This window comes from Hemitrygon akajei, chromosome 5 (genome assembly GCF_048418815.1).
Source record: "Hemitrygon akajei chromosome 5, sHemAka1.3, whole genome shotgun sequence".
In the NCBI taxonomy this organism is placed as follows: Eukaryota; Metazoa; Chordata; class Chondrichthyes; order Myliobatiformes; family Dasyatidae; genus Hemitrygon; species Hemitrygon akajei.
Genome location: NC_133128.1, coordinates 167,914,821 through 167,935,596, shown reverse-complemented (window position 1 = coordinate 167,935,596; position 20,776 = coordinate 167,914,821). Strand labels below are relative to the sequence as shown.

The 20,776-nt window shown below is 41.0% G+C and overlaps 1 protein-coding gene across 6 annotated transcripts in view; it reads left to right on the top strand.

The window, feature by feature from the left end:
• osbpl6 (oxysterol binding protein-like 6) overlaps positions 1 to 20,776 on the top strand; it is a 161,961-nt gene that overhangs the window by 137,335 nt on the left and 3,850 nt on the right. For all 6 annotated transcript variants that reach the window (XM_073047130.1, XM_073047129.1, XM_073047128.1 and 3 more), the window contains 5 exons: positions 5,526 to 5,604; positions 9,906 to 10,050; positions 11,280 to 11,424; positions 16,013 to 16,139; positions 20,634 to 20,756. In XM_073047130.1, the coding sequence (XP_072903231.1) occupies positions 5,526 to 5,604; positions 9,906 to 10,050; positions 11,280 to 11,424; positions 16,013 to 16,139; positions 20,634 to 20,756 (619 nt within the window). The remainder of the gene's footprint in view (positions 1 to 5,525; positions 5,605 to 9,905; positions 10,051 to 11,279; positions 11,425 to 16,012; positions 16,140 to 20,633; positions 20,757 to 20,776) is intronic.

Genomic DNA, 20,776 nt, shown 5'->3' with positions numbered 1-20,776 from the left:
AGTAGAGAAGATCTAATTTTTCTGTATGTGGTTTAAACTGTATTGGGTCACTGTGAATTCTCCTCAGTTCCCTTTTTTTTATAAGCCTCAAACAAATTCCTGGAGGAACCAGTTGGGGAGGGGAAGATGAACGAAGAATCATGCAAGCTAACTAAGCATATAAGTGTGTGAGGGTGAAAAACACCAGGGGCCTTGGGTTATGATAAATCAAAAAATTCAATGTTCATACCATTGGGTTGTAACTTACCCAAGCAGAATGTGTGATATTGCTCAAGGACGAGGAACTGGTTGAGAACTTAGGAGATCTGTGTGGGGGCAGTTTGGAGCCTGGTGAATATTTCTAAAGTGTGCATGGGCATTTAAAAGGATGCTTGATGGATAACTGAATATTAGGTATTAGCAAATTATAAGAAATTAAAGGGAAGATTATTGAGGGTAAGTGAATACACAGGACAGAAATTGTAGAATTGTGTTTATTCACTACAGTTCAGTGTTCAACACCATCATATTTTCAGTTCTAATCAACAAGCTGCAAAACCTGGGCCTCTGTACCTCCCTCTGCAAATGGATCCTTGACTTCCTCACTGGGAGACCACAGTCAGTGGGGATTGGAAATAACATCCCCTCCTCGCTGATTATCAACACTGGTACACCTCAAGGATGTGCACTCAGCCCACTGCTCTGCTCTCTCTACACCCACGATTGTGTGGCTGGGCACAGCTCAAACACCATCTATAAATTTGCCGACGACACAACTATTATTGGCAGAATTTCAAATGGTGATGAGGTGGTGTGCAGGAGCGAGATAGATCAGCTGGTTGAGTAGTGACACAGCAACAACCTTGCACTCAACACCATTAAGATCAAGGAACTGATTGTGGACTTCAGGAAGTGGAAGTCGAGGGAACACACATCAGTCCTCATCAAGGGATCAGAAGTGAAAAGGGTGAGCAGTTTCAAGTTCCTGGATGTCAACATCTCTGAGGATCTATACTGCACCCAATATATTGATGCAATTGTAAATAAGACATCACATTGGTTATATTTCATTAGAAGTTTGAGGAAACTTAGTATGTCACTAATAACACACGAATTTCTAAAGATGTATTATGGAGAGCACTCTAACTGGTTGCATCACCGTCTGGTATGGAGGGGCCACTGCACACGACTGGAAAAACCTGCAACAAGTTGCAAACTCAGCCAGCTCTGTCAGCATCCAAAACACCTTCAAAAGGCAATTCCTCAAAAAGGTGGCAACCATCATTAAGGACCCCCATCACCCACGACATGCCCTCTTCTCATTGCTACCATCAAGGAGGAAGACACACACTCAACATTTCAGAAACAGCTTCTTCTCCTCTGCCATCATATTTCTGAATGGACAATGAACCCATGGACACTACCTCAATATTTGCTCTCTTTGCGCTATATACTTAATTTGCATGTATATCTCTTGCTGTACTTTATTGTTATGTATTGTAAAACAACAAATTTCATGACGTATACTGCTGATATTAAATCTGATTCTGAGAATTGTAGTGTTCGGATGATTCGTAGGTAGAAAGGAAAAGTTCAAAATAGATTTATTATCAAAGTACATATATGTTACCATACACTACCTTGAGATTCATTTTTTTGCAGGCATTTACAGGAAAAAATACAATAGAATTTATGAACGGCAGTACATAAACACTTACAAGCAACTGATGTGCAACGGAAGACAAACTGCAAATTAAAAAAAGTAAAACTGAGAACATGAGTTGTAAAGTGTCCTTGAAAGTGAGTCAGTACAGACTCAGTTATAGAATCAGTTCAGAGTAGTGGTGATTGATGTGATCAATGCTGGTTCAGTAGTAACTGTCATTGAACCAGGTAGTTTGGGACCTAAGGCTTCTATACCTCTTGTGCAATGGAAGTCGTGAGAAGGCATGACTTGGACGGTGGGGGTCTTTAAATATCGATGCTGCTTTCTCATGGCAGCCTTCATATAAATGTGCCCATCATGGGGAAGGCTTTGCCTGTGATGGACTGGGCTGTGTCAACCGCTTTTTATTGTCTTTTCTGTTCCTGAGCGGTGGTGTTTCCATACCAGATCGTGATCAGTTAGAATACTCTTCATTGTGCATCTACAGATACTTGTCAAAGCTGTGAGTAACATTCCGAATCTGTGCAAACGTTTAAGAAAGTGGTGGCTCTATGTTGCTTTCTTTGTGCTGGTCCCAGGACAGTTGCTCTGATATGTTAACACCAAGGAATTTAAAGCTACTGACCCTCTCTACCTCTCACTGAGCATTGGCTCATGGACTTCCTTCCAGCTTGTTGTTCCACTAGTTGATAGTCAGCTCTTTGGTTTTGCTGACGTTGAGTGAGAGGCTGTTGATGTGGCACCATTCAACTAGGTTTTCACTCTCTCTCCTGTGTGCTGTTTCATTACCCCCTTACCAACAACAGAGGCATAGTCAGGAAAGTTAAATATGGCATTGGAGCTGCACTTAGCCACACAATCAGAAGTTTTAAAGTTTTGGCGCAGGGGCTCAGCACTCAGCTCTGATGTACTTGTGAAGGAGATTTGTTGTCTATCAGTACTCACTGGGGTCTGCCAGTGAGGAAGTCAAGGATCCAGTTGCATGAGGAAGTACTGAAGCCCAGATCTTGGAGCTCAGTGATGAATTTCAAGGGGATGATGGTATTGAACGTTGATCTACAGTCAATGAAAAGCATCTTGATGTATTCATGTCCATTATCCAGGTGTGCAATTATGTCTCACATTATTACTTAAAATATATATGTTAGTACCTGAATTTGGGTGCAAAATGTATATATTACAAAGTTTGCTGTTACGAGGGAAAGTAGCAGACTTTGAGGTAGTTCAAACCTGGCTCCAGGAAGACTCATAGTTGCCAGATGAAATTTAGCTCAAGGGAGAGAGAACAGTTTATTTTGTACAAGTGGCCCTGTAATGGCTGTCTAAATTAATGCTAGAAGGAGCGGATATTCCTGGAGTGTACTCATAAACATTTTTAATGATGGAAGGACAAGTAGGGAGAAATACTGAAAATGATATGAAATTGCATGCCCTTGTAAATAGAAACATGAAGCAAAAAGCAAATAAATTATGATGAAAATTTATGAAACAATGCATCTGTTTTAACTGGAATCTTACTTTAATCTTTAAAAACCACATTTTAGGAAGAATGCCACATCATGAGAAAATATGCAGAGATGATTTACTGTGCACCAAAAGTGAAAGAGAGAGAGAAAGTGAAGGAGGGAAACAAAAGAAAGGAGAAGAACAAATAAGGTTGTCTTATACGAAAAGCCAGCTCATACTAGAGAGATACAAATTCCAGTGATAAGAAATAACCGATGTAATAGTCATAATCAGTGGTGTGACACAGACTGCAGAGAAACCTCTGGAAAAATACAGTCCGCTATACCACAATTACTGAAGATTTACTGAAGTATTACACAGATATAAGTAATTATAAAAAAATATAAGCAAGTATGGGAAAGTTAAGCAACAAGGAAAGATGACAATATTACACTCTAATTCAACATTTCTATCCTTTTTTTAACTGCTTTTTGCACTCTTCGTAGCCATGTTTTCAAAGTTTTAAGTTTCAGATTTATTATCAAAGTATGCATCAAAATGAGTTGCATTTTCTTGTAGACAGCCACAAAATACAGGACACAATAGAAATCACTAAAAATACACACACACACACCTGCACATGACCACCACATATCCAATTAGTAGATGAGGACAAATTGCGCAAATAGTTTTTTAAAAATGTAAACAAAAACACGATGAATATGATCTGCAAAAAGTGAGCCCACGACTACGGAGCCTGTTCAGGAGTCCGATGACTGCAAGGCTGCTGGAGCAGGTGGTGTGGGATCCAAGACTGCTGCACCTCCTGCTGCACCGTAATAGTGAGAAGAGAGGGGGACTGGTCAGACGTATGAATGTGCAAGCAGATGTTGAATGCCTGTTTGTTTTCCACTCGCGTCCTCATTGAGTTTAATCTTGATTGACACTTTAACTGGTATGGAGTAATGGAGCCGACCATGGGTTTGTCTTCTGCTATCAGGCCTCAAGGCAGTTTCCACCCCCAGCGAAGGCCTCTACGGTCATACCTACACTCTGGATAGTTTGTGGAATCCCTGAGGACAGGGGTTCCCAACATATTTTATGCCGTGGACCAATACAAGGAGTCTGTAGAGCCCAGGTTTGGAATCCCTGCCTTAGGAGATTGCAAACAGTGTTCATCCAAGAACACAAACTTTCTCCTGAACAATCATGAGCACTGCTGTGGTATCATAGGGTATTTCAGTTTGGGTTCCGTTCAGATGCCACCAGGGCTCTTTAGAGAAGATAGCAAATAAAGAGGTCAGGAGCTGTGTGTCTCAGAAACTATTGGGGCCAGAAAGATGGCTCAAGAACTTCAGAGTAATAGTGTTTCTGTTACCCGTTCTTTTGTGAACAGATGATCAAAGGTTTCAGCAATAAGCTGACCCACCTTCAACGTTTATCACATTCTTCTTTTAAACGAAGGTAGTATTTGTAGTCCTCTTCCCTCCCATATCGAAAGGACAGTGGCCAGTGCCTTTACAAACTATAACCTATCTTTTTTTAATTTATAGATAAAGTGTGCTTACAGGTCCTTCTTTCACAGTGAACCCCTGCCACTCAGTTGCACCCGTGTGACCGATGACCCCTACACCTTTGAATATGTAGTTGCTGCAGATAAGGAAGTTCTGGCTTCCTCCAAGATCGCAAAAATATGTAGGTTTGTAGGCCACTGTAATTTTCCCCTGATGTATAGATGCGTTAAAACCTGGGAGATCTGATGCGTTAAACCCCACATTCCGTGGGGAATAGAAACAAAAATCTAAAAACACTGAGATGGGAGATTGATGGATGGCACCGTCTTAGCTGGCTAACGGGTCTGTTTCTGTGCTGTATCTCTTGTTGATCTTACTTCTGTATTCGAGAATGCATTACAGCCAAACTAGATACCTCTTATACTCTGAGGGAACCCAATCTTTCAAATAACCTCTTGATATTTGTGCCTTGTACAACAATGCTACTGGCTTCTCCACAGCTGTGTCGTCTGTAATGTTGACTTTAATTGCAGAATCTTCATTTGGCACTTACTGCTTAGTCTCTTCTTTCAAAAAGTTTCCTAATGTTTCTTGACTACAAAGTCACATCTGATCAGACCAAATTCAAATTACGAACAAGAGGATGATATTACCTGCTTGTGATATTACAACACAGTGGCCCCAGAACTTATCAAGTTACTCCTTTCCGGTGGTGCAGTCCATCAGTCCAAAATGTGAAAGCTATTACCTAACAGTGCCATTTTGATGGCAAACCCTGCCACAATCAGCAAGCTCATTAAATAAATTCCCTTTCAAGTTTCTTTCATGTGAAGATTCGGTTACAAAAAAACTTTAGTTTAAATTCAATTTATGCCTCTCTTAACATTTTAGTTTTAATGTTATTAACTTCTTTATTGTAGATGTCAGATGGAAGAATAAATTCTGGGGCAAATCTATGGAAATACTTCCCGTGGGAAGAGTGAATGTCCTGCTGCCAAAGTGAGTTTTAAGTGTAAATGTTTTATCACGTAACAGATGGGACAAACTGTAATATTTATGCTTCCCACTCAAAATGTCAGCATTAATTGTTAGCACGGAGGAAGGGACAGTTGGCTCACAAACAGAAAAAGCTTGTAAGCAGTGTGAGAGGGAGAACAGGCAGGTGATAGAGAAGGGACGCGCTCAGACTGATGGTTTCAGATGTGTCTGTTTTAATACAAAGAGTATCATGAACAAAGTGGATGAGCTTAAAGCCTGGATCAGTACTTGGAGCTATGATGTTGTGGCCATTACAGAGACTTGGATGGCTCAGGGGCAGGAATGGCTACTTAGAATGCCAGGCTTTAGATGTTTCAGAAAGGACAGGGAGGGAGGCAAAAATGGTCGGGGCATGGCACTGCTTATCAGAGATAGTGTCACGGCTGCAGAAAAGGAGGAAGTCATGGAACGATTGTCTACTGAGTCTTTGTGGACGGTAGTTAGGAACAGGAAGGGGTCAATAACTCTATTGGGTGTTTTTTATAGACCACCCAATAGTAACAGGGACATCGGGGAGCAGATAGGGAGACAGATTCTGGAAAGGAGTAATAATAACAAGGTTGTTGTGGTGGGAGATTTTAATTTCCCAAATATTGATTGGCATCTCCCTAGAGTGAGGGGTTTAGATGGGGTGGAGTTTGTTAGGTGTGTTCAGGAAGGTTTCTTAACACAATATGTAGATAAGCCTACAAGAGGAGAGGCTGTACTTGATCTGGTTTTGGGAAATGAACCTGGTCAGGTGTCAGTGGGAGAGCATTTTGGACATAGTGATCACAATTCTATCTCCTTTACCATAGCATTGGAGAGGGATAGGAACAGACAAGTTAGGGAAACATTTCATTGGAGTAAGGGGAACTATGAGGGGAACTTGGAAGAATAAATTGGGAACAGATGTTCTCAGGGAAACGTACCGAACAAATGTGGCAAATGTTCAGGGGATATTTGTGTGGGGTTCTGAGTAGGTACATTCCAATGAGACATGAAAAGGATGGTAGGCTACAAGATCCGCGGTGAACAAAGGCTGTTGTAAATCTAGTCAAGGAGAAGAGAAGAGCTTATGAAAGGTTCAAAAAACTAGGAAATGATATGAATCTAGAAGATTATAAGGCTAGGAGGAAGGAGCTTAAGAATGAAATTAGGAGAGCCAGAAGGGGCCATGAGAGGGCCTTGGCGGACAGAATTAAGGAAAACCCCAAGGCATTCTACAAGTATGTGAAGAACAAGAGGATAAGATGTGAGAGAATAGGACCAATCAAGTGTGACAGTGGAAAAGAGTGTATGAAGCCGGAGGAGGTAGCGGGGGTACTTAATGAAAACTTTGCTTCAGTGTTCACTATAGAAAAGGATCTTGGCGATTGTAGGGATGACTTACAGTGGACTGAAAAGCTTGAGCATATAGACATTAAGAAAGAGGATGTGCTGGAGCTTTTGGAAAGCATCAAGTTGGTTAAGTCACTGGGACTGGATGAGATGTACCCCAGGCTACTGTGGAAGGCGTGGGAGGAGATTGCTGAGTCTCTGGCAATGATCTTTGCATCATCAATGGGGATGAGAGAGGTTCCGGATGATTGGAGGGTTGCAAATGTTGTTCCTTTATTCAAGAAAGGGAGTAGGGATAGCCCAGGAAATTATAGACCAGTGAGTCTTACCTCAGTGGTTGGTAAGTTGATGGAGAAGATCCTGAGAGGCAGGATTTATGAACATTTGGAGAGGTATAATATGATTAGGAATAGTCAGCATGGCTTTGTCAAAGGCAGATCGTGCCTTACGAGCCTGATTGAATTTTTTGAGGATGTGACTAAACACATTGATGAAGGTAGAGCAGTAGATATGGTGTATATGGATTTCAGCAAGGCATTTGATAAGGTACCCCATGCAAGGCTTATTGAGAAAGTAAGGAGGCATGGGATCCAGGGGGACATTGCTTTGTGGATCCAGAACTGGCTTGCCCACAAAAGGCAAAGAGTGGTTGCAGACAGGTCATATTCTGCATGGAGGTCGGTGACCAGTGGTGTGCGTCAAGGATCTGTTCTGGGACCCTTACTCTTCATGATTTTTATAAATGACCTGGATGAGAAAGTGGAGGGATGGGTTAGTAAATTTGCTGATGACAGAGGTTGGGGTTGTTGTGGATAGTGTGGAGGGCTGTCAGAGGTTATAGTGGGTCATCGATAGAATTTAAAACTGGGCTGAGAAGTGGCAGATAGAGTTCAACCCAGATAAGTGTGAAGTGGTTCATTTTGGTAGGTCAAATATGATGGCAGAAATATAGTATTAATGGTAAGACTCTTGGTAGTGTGGAGGATCAGAGGGATCTTGGAGTCCAAGTCCATAGGACGCTCAAAGCTGCTGCGCAGGTTGACCGTGTGGTTGAGAAGGGATACGGTGTATTGCCTTCATCAGCTGTGGGATTGAGTTCAAGAGCCGAGAGGTAATGTTACAGCTGTATAGGACCCTGGTCAGACCCCACTTGGAGTACTGTGCTCAGTTTTGGTCACCTCACTACAGGAAGAATGTGGAAACCATAGAAAGGGTGCAGAGGAGATTTACAAGGATGTTGCCTGGATTGGGGAGCATGCCTTATGAGAATAGGTTGAGTGAACTCGGCCTTTTCCCCTTGGAGTGATGGAGGATGAGAGGTGACCTGATAGAGGTATATAAGATGATGAGAGGCATTGATCGTGTGGATAGTCAGAGGCTTTTTCACAGGGCTGAAATGGCTAACACAAGAGGGCACAATTTTAAGGTGCTTGGAAGCAGGTACAGAGGAGATGTCAGGGGTAAGTTTTTATGCAGAGAGTGGTGAGTGTGTGGAATGGGCTGCTGGCAACGGTGGTGGAGTCAGATACAATAGGATCTTTTAAGCGACTCTTGGATAGGTACACAGAGCTTAGAAAAATAGAGGGCTATGGGTAACCCTAGGTAATTTCTAAAGTAAGTACACGTTTGGCACAGCATTTTGGGCCGAAGGGCCTGTATTGTGCTGTAGGTTTTCTATGTTTCTTAAACCAATTAATAGCACTTAACTGGTTTTAGTATTTTATAGAGTTACCTACCTTACACCATGTAAAATGACAAATGGTGATTGTTGAAAATGTTTCCTGCTCAGTTTCCTGGCACACAGAAGTTCAGTGTCACAGCCACTTTCACTGATGCTGCTACTGCACTCATAACCGCAACGTGTCTGATGTAATCAGAGGCATGATGGTCATTGGGCATAGATCTGAAAAGCTGTAACTCACTGCATTTCAGGAGGGTGAAAATCTCCCTGATATGACTTCCACTGAGAGCTGTTCTATCCATTTCCTGTTCGTTCTGGGAAATTGTCCTGTTCTGTGTTCCCCTTTCTCATTCTCCAGTCATGTTTTATAACGAGAGAATGTCAACCAGGTACATTTGTATAGAGCACCAAAGTTCTGGAAAATATACTTCTTAGAATGCAGTGGTAGTGTAGTGGTTAGTATAATGGTTTATCGTACAGCTGACATGGGTTCAGTTCTCACCACTGCCTGTAAGGGGGTTGTATGTTCTCCCTGTGACTGTGCAGATGTTCCTGTTTCCTCCCATAGTCCAAAGGTCTACCGTTTGGTAGGTTAATTGGTCATTGTGAATTGTCCCATGATAAGGCTACGATTAAATCGGAGGATTCTTAAAGGGCTGGAAAGGCCCATTCTGCGCTGCATCCCAACTAAAAAATAAAACAGCTGCTACATCACACCTTGTAGACTTTGCCAATAACACAAAGAAACTGCAGCAGTGACCTGGAGGAATCAACCAGCAAGCGTCCCGGCCCAAATCCACATCTTGTTCATGCCTCTGGTATCATTTTGAAATAGAAAGGCATCTAAAACATTTAATTACTGATCTTGCTTTTATCCCTTTTATAGTTTATCCCTTCCAAAATTGAATGCAGTTATATAATAATAGCTATTTGCAAAACTTTAATTTTGCCCTAAACTTGATTTTTAGAGGTACACTGTTTTCAATGTTTACGCTCTCTCCTTGTTCTGTAGCATTGATTCAATACATGTATCTCTAAGGAGAGTAAACAGGAAACGTTTCTGTACATTGCTTCTCTTCCTTTAAGCAGAGCATTTACTATAATGTGCCCCTGTAACCAAACGATATGGAGTACATGGAATCGTTTGTTATAGCATGTTAAGAATTAACCTGGTGAACACTGGGAAAGTGTGTCTCTTCCTTACAACAGTTAAATACAGGATACTTTGAAGCAATAAGAAGTAATTTATTTGGAATTTCAGATATGGAGATCAGTTTGAATGGAATAAAGTTACCACCTGTATACATAACATTCTTAGTGGGCAACGTTGGATCGAACACTATGGAGAAATTACCATTAGGAACACAAAAAACAATGCGTGCATTTGTAAACTAAGCTTCATTAAGGTAACTTGCATTTATGTACATAAACTTACTAATAACGATAAGCTTGCTACCACAGAGAACGTCTTAATCATGATCATTCAAGGTGGATCCATTGCCAATACTTTTGAACTTGTGAAATTATAATGTGAAGTTTGGATTTGACATGCCGAAAGATATGTTTGATCTTGTGGCTTGTGGCTGCATTACATTGATAATTGTTCATTCTACATACAATGGATGCTATATTGAAAAATAATTAATTTAGAAGACTGGTTAAAACTAATTATAGAGGCACTGTTACTGTATTTTCTTTCAGTGATCTTTGTTTGTAGCATTCCCTCATTAATGACTAATACCTTTTCTTTTAATCAGCAACTTCTGATTTAAGACCTTAAGATATAGGAGCTGAATTAGGCCATTTGGCCCATCAAGTCTGCTCCACTACTTCATCATGGCTGATCCAGTTTTCCTTTCAGCCTCAGTCTTCTGCCTTCTTCCCGTATCTCGTCATGCTCTGACTAATCAAGAATCTGTCAACCTCTGCCTTAAATATACCAAATGACTTGGCTCCACAACTGCCTGTGGCAATGATTTCCACAGATTCACCACTCTCTGGCTAAAGAAATTCCTCCCCATGACCATCCTGAAAGGACGCCCCTTTATTTTGAGGCTGTGTCCTCTGGTCTTATACTCTCCCACCATAGGAACCATCCTCTCCACATCCACTCTATCAAAGCCTTCCACCATTCGATAGGTTTCGTTGAGGTCACCCCTCATTCTTCTAAATTCCAGTTAATGTAGGCCCAAAGCCATCAAACACTCTTCAAATGACAGGACATTCAATCCTGCAATCATTTTTTGGTAACCTCCTTTGAACCATTTCCAGTTTCAGCACATCGCTTCGAAGATAAGGAGCCCAAACCTGCTCACAATACTCCAAGTGAGGCCTCACCAGTGCTTTATAAAGTCTCAACATTACATTCTTGCTTTTATATTCTAGTCCTCTTGAAATGAGGATTTATCAGATGCACACATGGTGTTTTGGGAAATTGGCATTAACGCTGGAGATTTTGGACTTCACTGTAGCCCATTAACTCAAATACTTTTCAAACACTTAAACTTTGTGTATTTAATGGATTTTTGTTGCTTTTAAAAAATTGAGTAAAATATTGGCTTGTTTAAGAAAAATGTGAAATACTAGATGAATCAGCATATTAGTAACAATTATTCTGTTTTTTTTATTTGCAAAGGGAAGTTACTGGAGTTCAAATGTAAATGAAGTTCAAGGGTTTGTGATGGATCAGGAAGGGAAAGTGGTACGACGGCTCTTTGGCAAGTGGCACGAAGGGCTGTACTGTGGAGTTCCCCCCTCTGCTAAATGCATATGGAGACCAGGTGAAATCACTGCTGAGTGCTAAATCAAACAAAATGTTTTAGAGTTTAACATCTAGAATGGGAACTGATGACACAAACATTATTTGGAAGATTGAGACCCGGCATTTCATTTCAGCAATGCCATCTCCATATTATCAGCTTCTTTGCCTCTAGCATTTTGTTTGTAGTTCCCAAATGTTGATTACATTTCAACCGTGGTGCCTTGTACTCATGAGTGAGCTGTGATGTGTGATAGTTGTGTTTTATGTGGAGGTAAACTGGTGAGTCAAAATAACATCATTTGACATTTCAGCAATCAGAACACTATTCAGTAACATGAATATCCTCAACCTGATCTGACCAATGTAAATGTGGCAGGTTCTGATCGCATGCCTGATTTTAAAATAAACTTGGTTGGAAGCCCATTAAAAGGAAAGAACAGTAAAATCTGGGGAGTGAGTTAATAGCCGTCCAGTCTCAAATCAACCAGATAAAAACTACCCCCTAATATTTCTGTTGTTTGCTTTGGGAATACAGGAATATAATTTTGGCATTCAATGAGTATATTGATTTTAATATTATTACAGCTGCAAGCCATTCCATTTTCATTCTGTTAAGAAAATACATATTAAAAAAATCTTAATTTATTTTACGTTTGCTAATTGCTCTCCTGTTGCAGCAGTTATGATGAATTGGGGGAGCTGACACGTGCAAAGGAGACTCTTAAGAGCAAATGTTCCTCAACATCCCTGTCAGTGTATCCACTTTTTACACTGTTCCTTCTGCTAGCGGCTTATTAACGGGTTTACCTTTAGTCACTTGTGCTGTTATCTAGTATTCTCTCTTCAGACTGCTTCTGTGAGGAAGGGAAGAGTCATGGCAGGGCACTGCATGCTGTAGTAGAAGTGGAACCATGTTGAAGCCAAGCTTGTAGGCAACTTTGTTTTAATACACTTTTATTTGTAATGATGTCCTGTTCTACTTATTAAAATAATTGCTTTTCTTTGGGTGGAATGATGGGAGGAAATTTAAATTGGGGCACTGTATTTGCATAATATAACTAATGATTAAACCTATGGAAAAAGAAAAGAATAAAAAAAGGCATAGGCATAAAAAAGTTAGGAAACCCTGTTCTAAATAGGGAGATACTGAGGTGCAAAGGGATTTGGGAGTCCTCGTGCAGGATTCTCTAAAAGTTAATTTGAAGTTTGAATCTGTGGTGAGGAAGGCAAATGAAATGTCAGCATTAATTTTAAGGGGACTGGAGTATAAAAGCAAGGATGTAATGCTAAGGTTGTATAAGGCACTAGTGAGGTCTCACTTGCAGTATTGTGAGCAGTTTTGGGCCCCTTATTTAAGAAAGGATGTGCAGATATTGGAGAGGGTTCAGAGGAGGTTCACGGGTTATCATATGAGCAGCAATTAAAGGCTCTGGGCCTGTACTTGCTGGAATTTAGAATAATAAGGGGGGGATCTCATTGAAACCTATCAAATGTTGAAAGGACAAGATAGGTTGGATATGAAGAGGATGTTTCTTTTGGTGGGAGATTCTAGGACCAGATGGCAAATCCTCAAGATAGAGGGACAACCATTTAAAACAGATAAGGAGGAATTTCTGCAGCCAGAGGGTGGTAAATCTGTGGAATTCATTGCCACAGGCAGCTGTCTCACTGAGGTTGATGGGTTCTTGATTAGTCAGGGAGTGAAAGGTTATGGGGAGAAGGAGGGAGAATGGGGTTAAGAGGGAAATGGATCAGCCATGATATATAACCATATAACAATTGCAGCACAGAAAAAGGCCATCTCGGCCCTTCTAGTCCGTGCCGAACGCTTACTCTCACCTAGTCCCACTGACCCACACTCAGCCCATAACCCTCCATTCCTTTCCTGTCCATATACCTATCCAATTTTACTTTAAATGATAATACCGAACCTGCCTCTACCACTTCTACTGGAAGCTCGTTCCACACAGCTACCACTCTCTGAGTAAAGAAATTCCCCCTCGTGTTACCCTTAAACTTTTGCCCCCTAACTGTCAACTCATGTCCTCTTGTTTGAATCTCCTCTACTCTCAATGGAAAAAGCCTATTAACGTCAACTCTATCTATCCCCCTCATAATTTTAAATACCTCTATCAAGTTCCCCCTCAACTTCCTACGCTCCAAAGAATAAAGACCTAACTTGTTCAATCTTTCCCTGTAACTTCGGTGTTGAAACCCAGGTAACATTCTAGTAAATTTTCTCTGTACTCTCTCTATTTTGTTGACATCTTTCCTGTAATTCGGTGACCAGAACTGTACACAATACTCCAAATTTGGCCTTACCAATGCCTTGTACAATTTTAACATTATATCCCAACTCCTATACTCAATGCTCTTACTAAAAGCTTTCTTCACCACCCTATCCACATGAGATTCCACCTTCAGGGAACTATGCACCATTATTCCTAGATCACTCTGTTCTACTGCATTCTTCAATGTCCTACCATTTACCATGTATGTCCTATTTGGATTATTCCTACCAAAATATAGCACCTCACACTTATCAACATTAAACTCCATCGGCCAACGTTTAGCCCACTCTTCTAAGTGGCCTAAATTTCTCTGCAAACTTTGAAAACCTACTTCATTATCCACAACGCCACCTACCTTAGTATCATCTGCATACTTACTAATCCAATTTACCACCCCATCATCCAGATCATTAATGTATATGACAAACAACACTGAACCCAGTACAAATCCCTGAGGCACACCACTAGTTACCGGCCTCCAACCTGACAAACAGTTATCCACCACTACTCTCTGGCATTTCCCACCCAGCCACTGTTGAATCCATTTTACTACTTCAATATTAATACCTAATGATTGAACCTTCTTAACTAACCTTCTGTGCGGAACCTTGTCAAAGGCCTTACTGAAGTCCATATAGACAACATCCGCTGCTTTACCCTCATCAATTTTCCTCGTAACCTCTTCAAAAAATTCAATATGATTTGTCAAACATGACCTTCCACGCACAAATCCATGTTGATTGTTCCTAATCAGACCCTAATTATCCAGATAATTATATATACCAATTCCTTACCTTACACAATTCAATATCCTTCTCCTTACTGAATACTGAAGAAAAGAAATTGTTCAAAATCTCCCCCATCTCTTTCGGCTCCACACATAGCTGTCCACTCTGATTCTCTAAGGGACCAAATTTATCCCTCACTATCCTTTTGCTATTAATATAACTGTAGAAACCCTTCGGATTTATTTTCACCTTATTTGCCAAAGCAATCTTGTATCTTCTTTAAGCTTTTCTAATTTCTTTAAGATTCTTCTTACATTCTTTATATTCCTCGAGCACCTCATTTACTCCATGCTGCCTATATTTATTGTAGATCTCTCTCTTTTTCCTAACCAAGTTTCCAATATCCCTTGAAAACCATGGCTCTCTCAAACTTTTAACCTTTCCTTTCAACCTAATAGGAACATAAAGATTCTGTACCCTCAAAATTTCACCTTTAAATGACCGCCATTTCTCTATTACATCCTTCCCATAAAACAAACTGTCCCAATCCACTCCTTCTAATTTGTTTCTCCTCAAAGTTAGCCTTTCTCTAATCAAAAATCTCAACCCTGGGTCCAGTCCTATCCTTCTCCATAATTATATTGAAACTAATGGCATTGTGATCACTGGACCCAAAGTGCTCCCCAGCACTATTTCATTCCCTAACAGAAGATCCAACACTGCCCCTTCTCTAGTTGGTATCTCTATGTATTGCTGCAAAAAACTATCCTGCACACATTTTACAAACTCCAATCCATCCATCCCTTTTACAGTATGGGCTTCCCAGTCTATGTGTGGAAAATTAAAATCTCCCACACATGATGTTCTGGTGGAGCAGACTTGGGCTGAATGGCCTAATTCTGCTCCTATATCTTATGGACCCTGATAGAGGTGGGCTATATTGTGAGGGGCATAGATTGGGTAAACATTTTCCCTCGCAGTAGTGTCTACAACCAGAGGGCATAGGATTAAGGTAAAGGATGGGAGATTTAGAGAGAATTTGACCCAGATGATAGTTGGATTCTGGAGCAAACTTAACAAGGGATAGAGGAAGCAAGTACCATCACAACATTTAACGAGTATCTGGATGAGCACTGGAAACACTTGGACTCAGAAATAGTGAAAATGTGCTGGAAAGAGAGATGAGGTGCTTCACAGCTGGACTGGACAGAGTGCTGAAGAGCCCGTTTCCATTCCACACACTCCATTAGCACTCTACAAGTCAACTGTGAAAAGTGAAGGTATTCCATGTATTACGGCATTTAGACTTAGGTAAAACACTATTCAATAATAATGTAATGACTTGCCAGTTACAAATGATCTGGAATAAGCAGGTTGTCTAGACTATCAAAATTTTAAAGTTGCTAATAACAAATATTAACCTCTGATGTTCTCTTGCTTCACTTTGAATAACACATAGTAAGCAGTAGAATATGATAAATATTTAGCTTCTCAAGGTCTTGTTGCAGTCAAGATGGTTTGATCCCTGGTTTGCATGTCATTAATACAGCAGTTCTCAATTTCATTCTATATTTTATTAATTTTGCAGGCTCCATGCCAACGAACAGTGACATGTATTATGGCTTCACTAGATTTGCAATTGAGCTGAATGAATTGGATCCTATGATGAAAGAGTTCCTCCCACCTACTGATGTTAGATTTAGACCAGATCAAAGGTAAATAAATTAATTATTAAACTTACAAAGTAAATAGAATACTGAATTCAGTCTTGGTGGATAATAACTACTTGTTCAGAAAGCTGTATTTAGTACAGAGTAAATAACTCGCTCTCCAGTGAGGTACACACTGGAAATGAAGACCGATGTTGAGCTTATTTTGTTGTATTTGCTTCAAAGCCTGATTCAACCCGAGTTTATAAACTTTGCTTTGTATGATCTGGGAGCAGTCTGGTGAATGTTATCTGCAGATGAAATATAAATGTCAGTGATAAAACTAGCAGGTGAGAAAACAACTCCCAGACTAAACAATTAGTCCTGATTTCCACTGGGATTAAAGCAGTGAGAATTAGGAAACATAGTGGACATGGAGAGAAATACGAAAGCACTCATTGTGAGGAAATTGTTCAAAGTTCAAAGTAAATTTACTATCAAAGTGCATATATGTCACCATATATACCCTGAAAATCTTTCACTTGTTGAATATACATAGTAAAACCAAGAACCACGGTATAATCAATGAAGGACAGAATCCAAAAGGGTGGACAAACAATGAAAGTGCATTGGTGTTTCCATACCAGGCTGTGATGCAGCCAGTCATAATACTCTCCACCATGCATCTGTAGAGGTTTGTCAATCTTTTAGATGTCATGCTGAATCTCCACAAACTCCCAAGTAAAGGCACTACAGTGCTCTCTTCATAATTGCACCTACATGCTGGGCCCAGAACAGGTTCTCCAAAATACTAACACCAAAGGATTTAAAATTGCTGACCTTATCCACCTCTGATCCTCCGGTGAGAACTGGCTTATGAAACTCTGGTTTCCACCTCCTGAAGTCAATAATCAGCTCCTTTGGTCTTGCTGACATTAAGAGGATGTTGTTGTGGCATCACTCAGCCAGATTTTCAATCTCCCTCCTATATGCTGATTCATCACCATCCTTGATTTGGCAAACGACAGCAGTGTAATCAACAAGCTTGAACATGGCACCAGGGCTATGCTTAGCCGCACGAGCAGAGCAGGGGACTAAGCACACAGCCTAGTGGTGCACCTGTGCTGATGACTGGGAGAGGCTGCCTGAGAGTGTAATAGAGAAAAAAGTTTAGGACTTGTTCTCAATTTGCAGCTCTCTTGTGTTTTATTCATGAAGGCATTATGAATTCTGAGTCTTGTGTTTTGAAACTACAAAACATAAAACTAATTGCAAGAAAAAGACAGGAGCCCAGAACAGATCTTACTTTCAGTTTCACTTTAAGGGAGACTATGTCAAGAGGTGTAAATATTTAAGGTATATCCTTTTCCAACGGTAAATGGGACAACCATCAGAATTTCCATTATTAGTTGTCCTCTAGAATTCAATCTTGTAATTGTGTTCTGTAAGAAACCGAGCCCATCTGTACATTCACACTCCTGACCTTAGTGGAACACCCTTCTGTGGATTGAAAATGGACACCAGTGATTGATGATTAGTAATGAGGGTAAACGCTTTCCTGTACAAGTACTGGTTGAGACGTTTTACACGCTAAACCAGACTCAAGGCCTCTCTGTCAATCCGTGTGTAGTTTTTCTCTGCAGCGGTAAGGGAACGCGATGCAAAGGCATTCACTTCCATCGCACATAACGTGTGACATGACTGCACCTATAACATAATGCGAGGCATCACGGGAAATCGTAATGCCTGTGGTTTCAGTCTCTGAGTTCCTTCAGGAGGGTGAACCCACGGAAAGCATCTAGCCTGGATGGGGTAGCTGGCTGAGTACGAAAGACCCATGCTGATCACTGGCTGGAGCATTCACCAATATCTTCAATCTCTCACTTTGGCTGCCTAAGCTTCAAACAGGCTTCAATCATACCAGCGTCTAAGAAGAACGTAGTAACCTGCCTCAATGACTATCATCTGTTAGCACTTACATCCACAGTGATAACTCAGGTTGATGATGAAACATAGCAACACCTGCTTCAGAAGTGACTTGGATCTACTCCAATGTGCCTACCGGCACAGCAGATGCCATCTCATTGACTTTTCGCTCAACCCTGGAACATCTGAACAGCAAAGATACATACATCAGGATGCTTTTTTATCAACTACGGCTTGGCATTCAATACTATCATTCCTCAAATCTAATCAATAAGCTTCAAGACTTTGGCCTAATATCTCCTTGTGCAGTCGGATCCTCGATTTCTTCACTTGCAGAACCCAGTCATTTGGATTGGCAAAAACATCTCCACAATCTCGATCTGCGCAGGTCCACCACAAGGCTAGTGTGGCTAAGCATAGCTCCAATGCCATATTTAAGTTTGCTGATGACACCACTGTCATTGGCCAAATTAGCACACAGGAAGATGGAAAATCTGGCTGAGTGGTGCCACAACAGCAGCCTCTCACTCAGTGTCAGCAAGACCAAGGAGCTGATTATTGATTTTAGAAGGAAACTTGTCTGCCAATTATTAAAAAAGTCAGGGTTGATCTGCTTGTAATCACAGGTCTACCTCCTGCCTACTAGTGACCTCTTACCTCCAATCAAGAATAATCTCTCTGATCCCTGGCACTTTACCCTGCAATTGTTGAGGCATTTTATACCTCCTCCCTCACCCCTAACCAGAGACCTAAACAGCTTTTCCAAGTGAAAAATATTGACAAGTGCGTCTACCAATTTGGTCTGCATTTGGTATTCCTGATGTGGCCTCCTCTGCATTAGAAAAACCAAGCACACACTGGGCAACAGTCTTGCAGAGCACCTAAGATCTTTCTGAGTGGCCACATCTACCCATCCTCTGCATTCTGCATGCCAGATGAGGCCCAATGCAAACTAGGGAAACAGATTCTCACATTCCGCGTGGGTAGCCTTCAACCCGATGATTGTCCAGTTGTAAGTAACCCTCCCCTCTGGTGGGTTCTTTTTGCCCTCCCCCTCTTATCTTTGTCCTTGTAGTTCCTCGTTTGAAATTCCAATCCCACCTACCCACTACATTCACAGTTCACCCTCACACTTGCCATCCTTCGCCATTATCTGGTTCTGTTTTTATCCGCCATCCAACACTCCCATTATCGCTTCCTTTATATCAGCTTTCCAGCACTGGTGGCCCTATGTTTCTGCTATCTTCCTCCAGCAGCTGACTCCAACCTTCACACTTCTCTCCCTCCAACCTTGCTCCATCATTTTCTCTTCTCTTTGTCTAGCTCCATCTATTGTTCACCTGCAACTCCAGTTCCATCCTCCTTCCCCTATTTGGTCAACAGCCTTCCTGTTATCCTTCACCCCTTCACAGTCCACTAATTACCTGCCACACCAACCCCCCCCCCCCCCCCTTTACACTGGCCACCACCCCACTCCCTTCGTATACCGGTCACCACCCTTCTCCACTCTGTCCTGATGCAGGGTCTTGGTCCAAAATGTTGGCAATTCCTTACTGCTGCTCAACTTGCTGAGTTCCTCCGGCACTTTGTGCTCTGATTCCAACATCTACAGTATTTACCGCTGTGCTCAGAGGAAGTGTTCCAAGACTCCTGTGAAGAAGAATGTTCACCTTGTCCATACCTTAAATGACCCTCTTTTTCCTTAAATAGTGGCTCCTTGTTCCTGCTTAGCTCGCAAGGAAACATCCTCTCACACCTACGCTGATTGCAAGCCCCCGTTGGACATTAATAATACAAAATACTGTAAATCCGCTTAATTAGCGAGACTGATAGCAGAGGGGGTGTGTAGCCTTGGTTTATCCCGTGCACCAAACTTTCATACCACGGCGAAACCTGTTAAGGGAGTAAGTGATGTGGGAGAGCACGCTGGCATCCACACTAGGTTAAAAGGCAATTCTGCTGTCAAGACTACTCTCCAATGTTTGCTGCCTGGAAAACAAAGGGGATTATCTTTGTTTGCTATTGACCCATCGCGAGATGAGGAACTAGTGTATGCTGTGGGTCCAGGACAACATCCCATGTACCATCAATCTTCAGGGCATGGCATCCAGACTTGTGCTAATATTATTTTGTGACTGTATTGTGCTGGATTTCATTTATATGTGCTCTATGTGGCTATATTACTGTTTTTTGCATCTTAGCCCCAGAAGAACGATCTTGCGTTTAGCTGTATACATGTGTATAAATGACAATGAACCTGATCTTGAAAGCTGACACTCCACACCAATCCCTGCAGTACCTACTTGAAAAAATATCATCCTTGCATTAATACATGAGCTTCTATTTTCCAGAATAATCTTAAGCGTCTTGCATCTAAATATAGTACATCTGCTGGTTTCTTTGTATTATCTACAAAGCATGTTAATTCTGTGTATAATTATAGACAGTATCATTCATATCTAGTAATAAACAAAAAATTAATCCTAATTGTAAAATTAATTGCAATTTAGTATGGTAATATACCAGTACAGCCAAAGAGCATTTTTGGAAATATGAAATCTTTTGGTTTAAAAATAACCTGTCAAATAATTCATCATCAAAGGTAATGCTTAAAATTGCGTGTTTTCTAATCAGATACTTAGAAGAAGGTAATATCCAAGCCGCTGCATCTGAGAAGCGCAGAATCGAAGAATTGCAAAGGGAGCGGAGAAGGCTTATGGAAGAAAGCAATACTGCTTATCAGCCTCAGTATTTTAAGTGAGTGCTAATTCAATGTG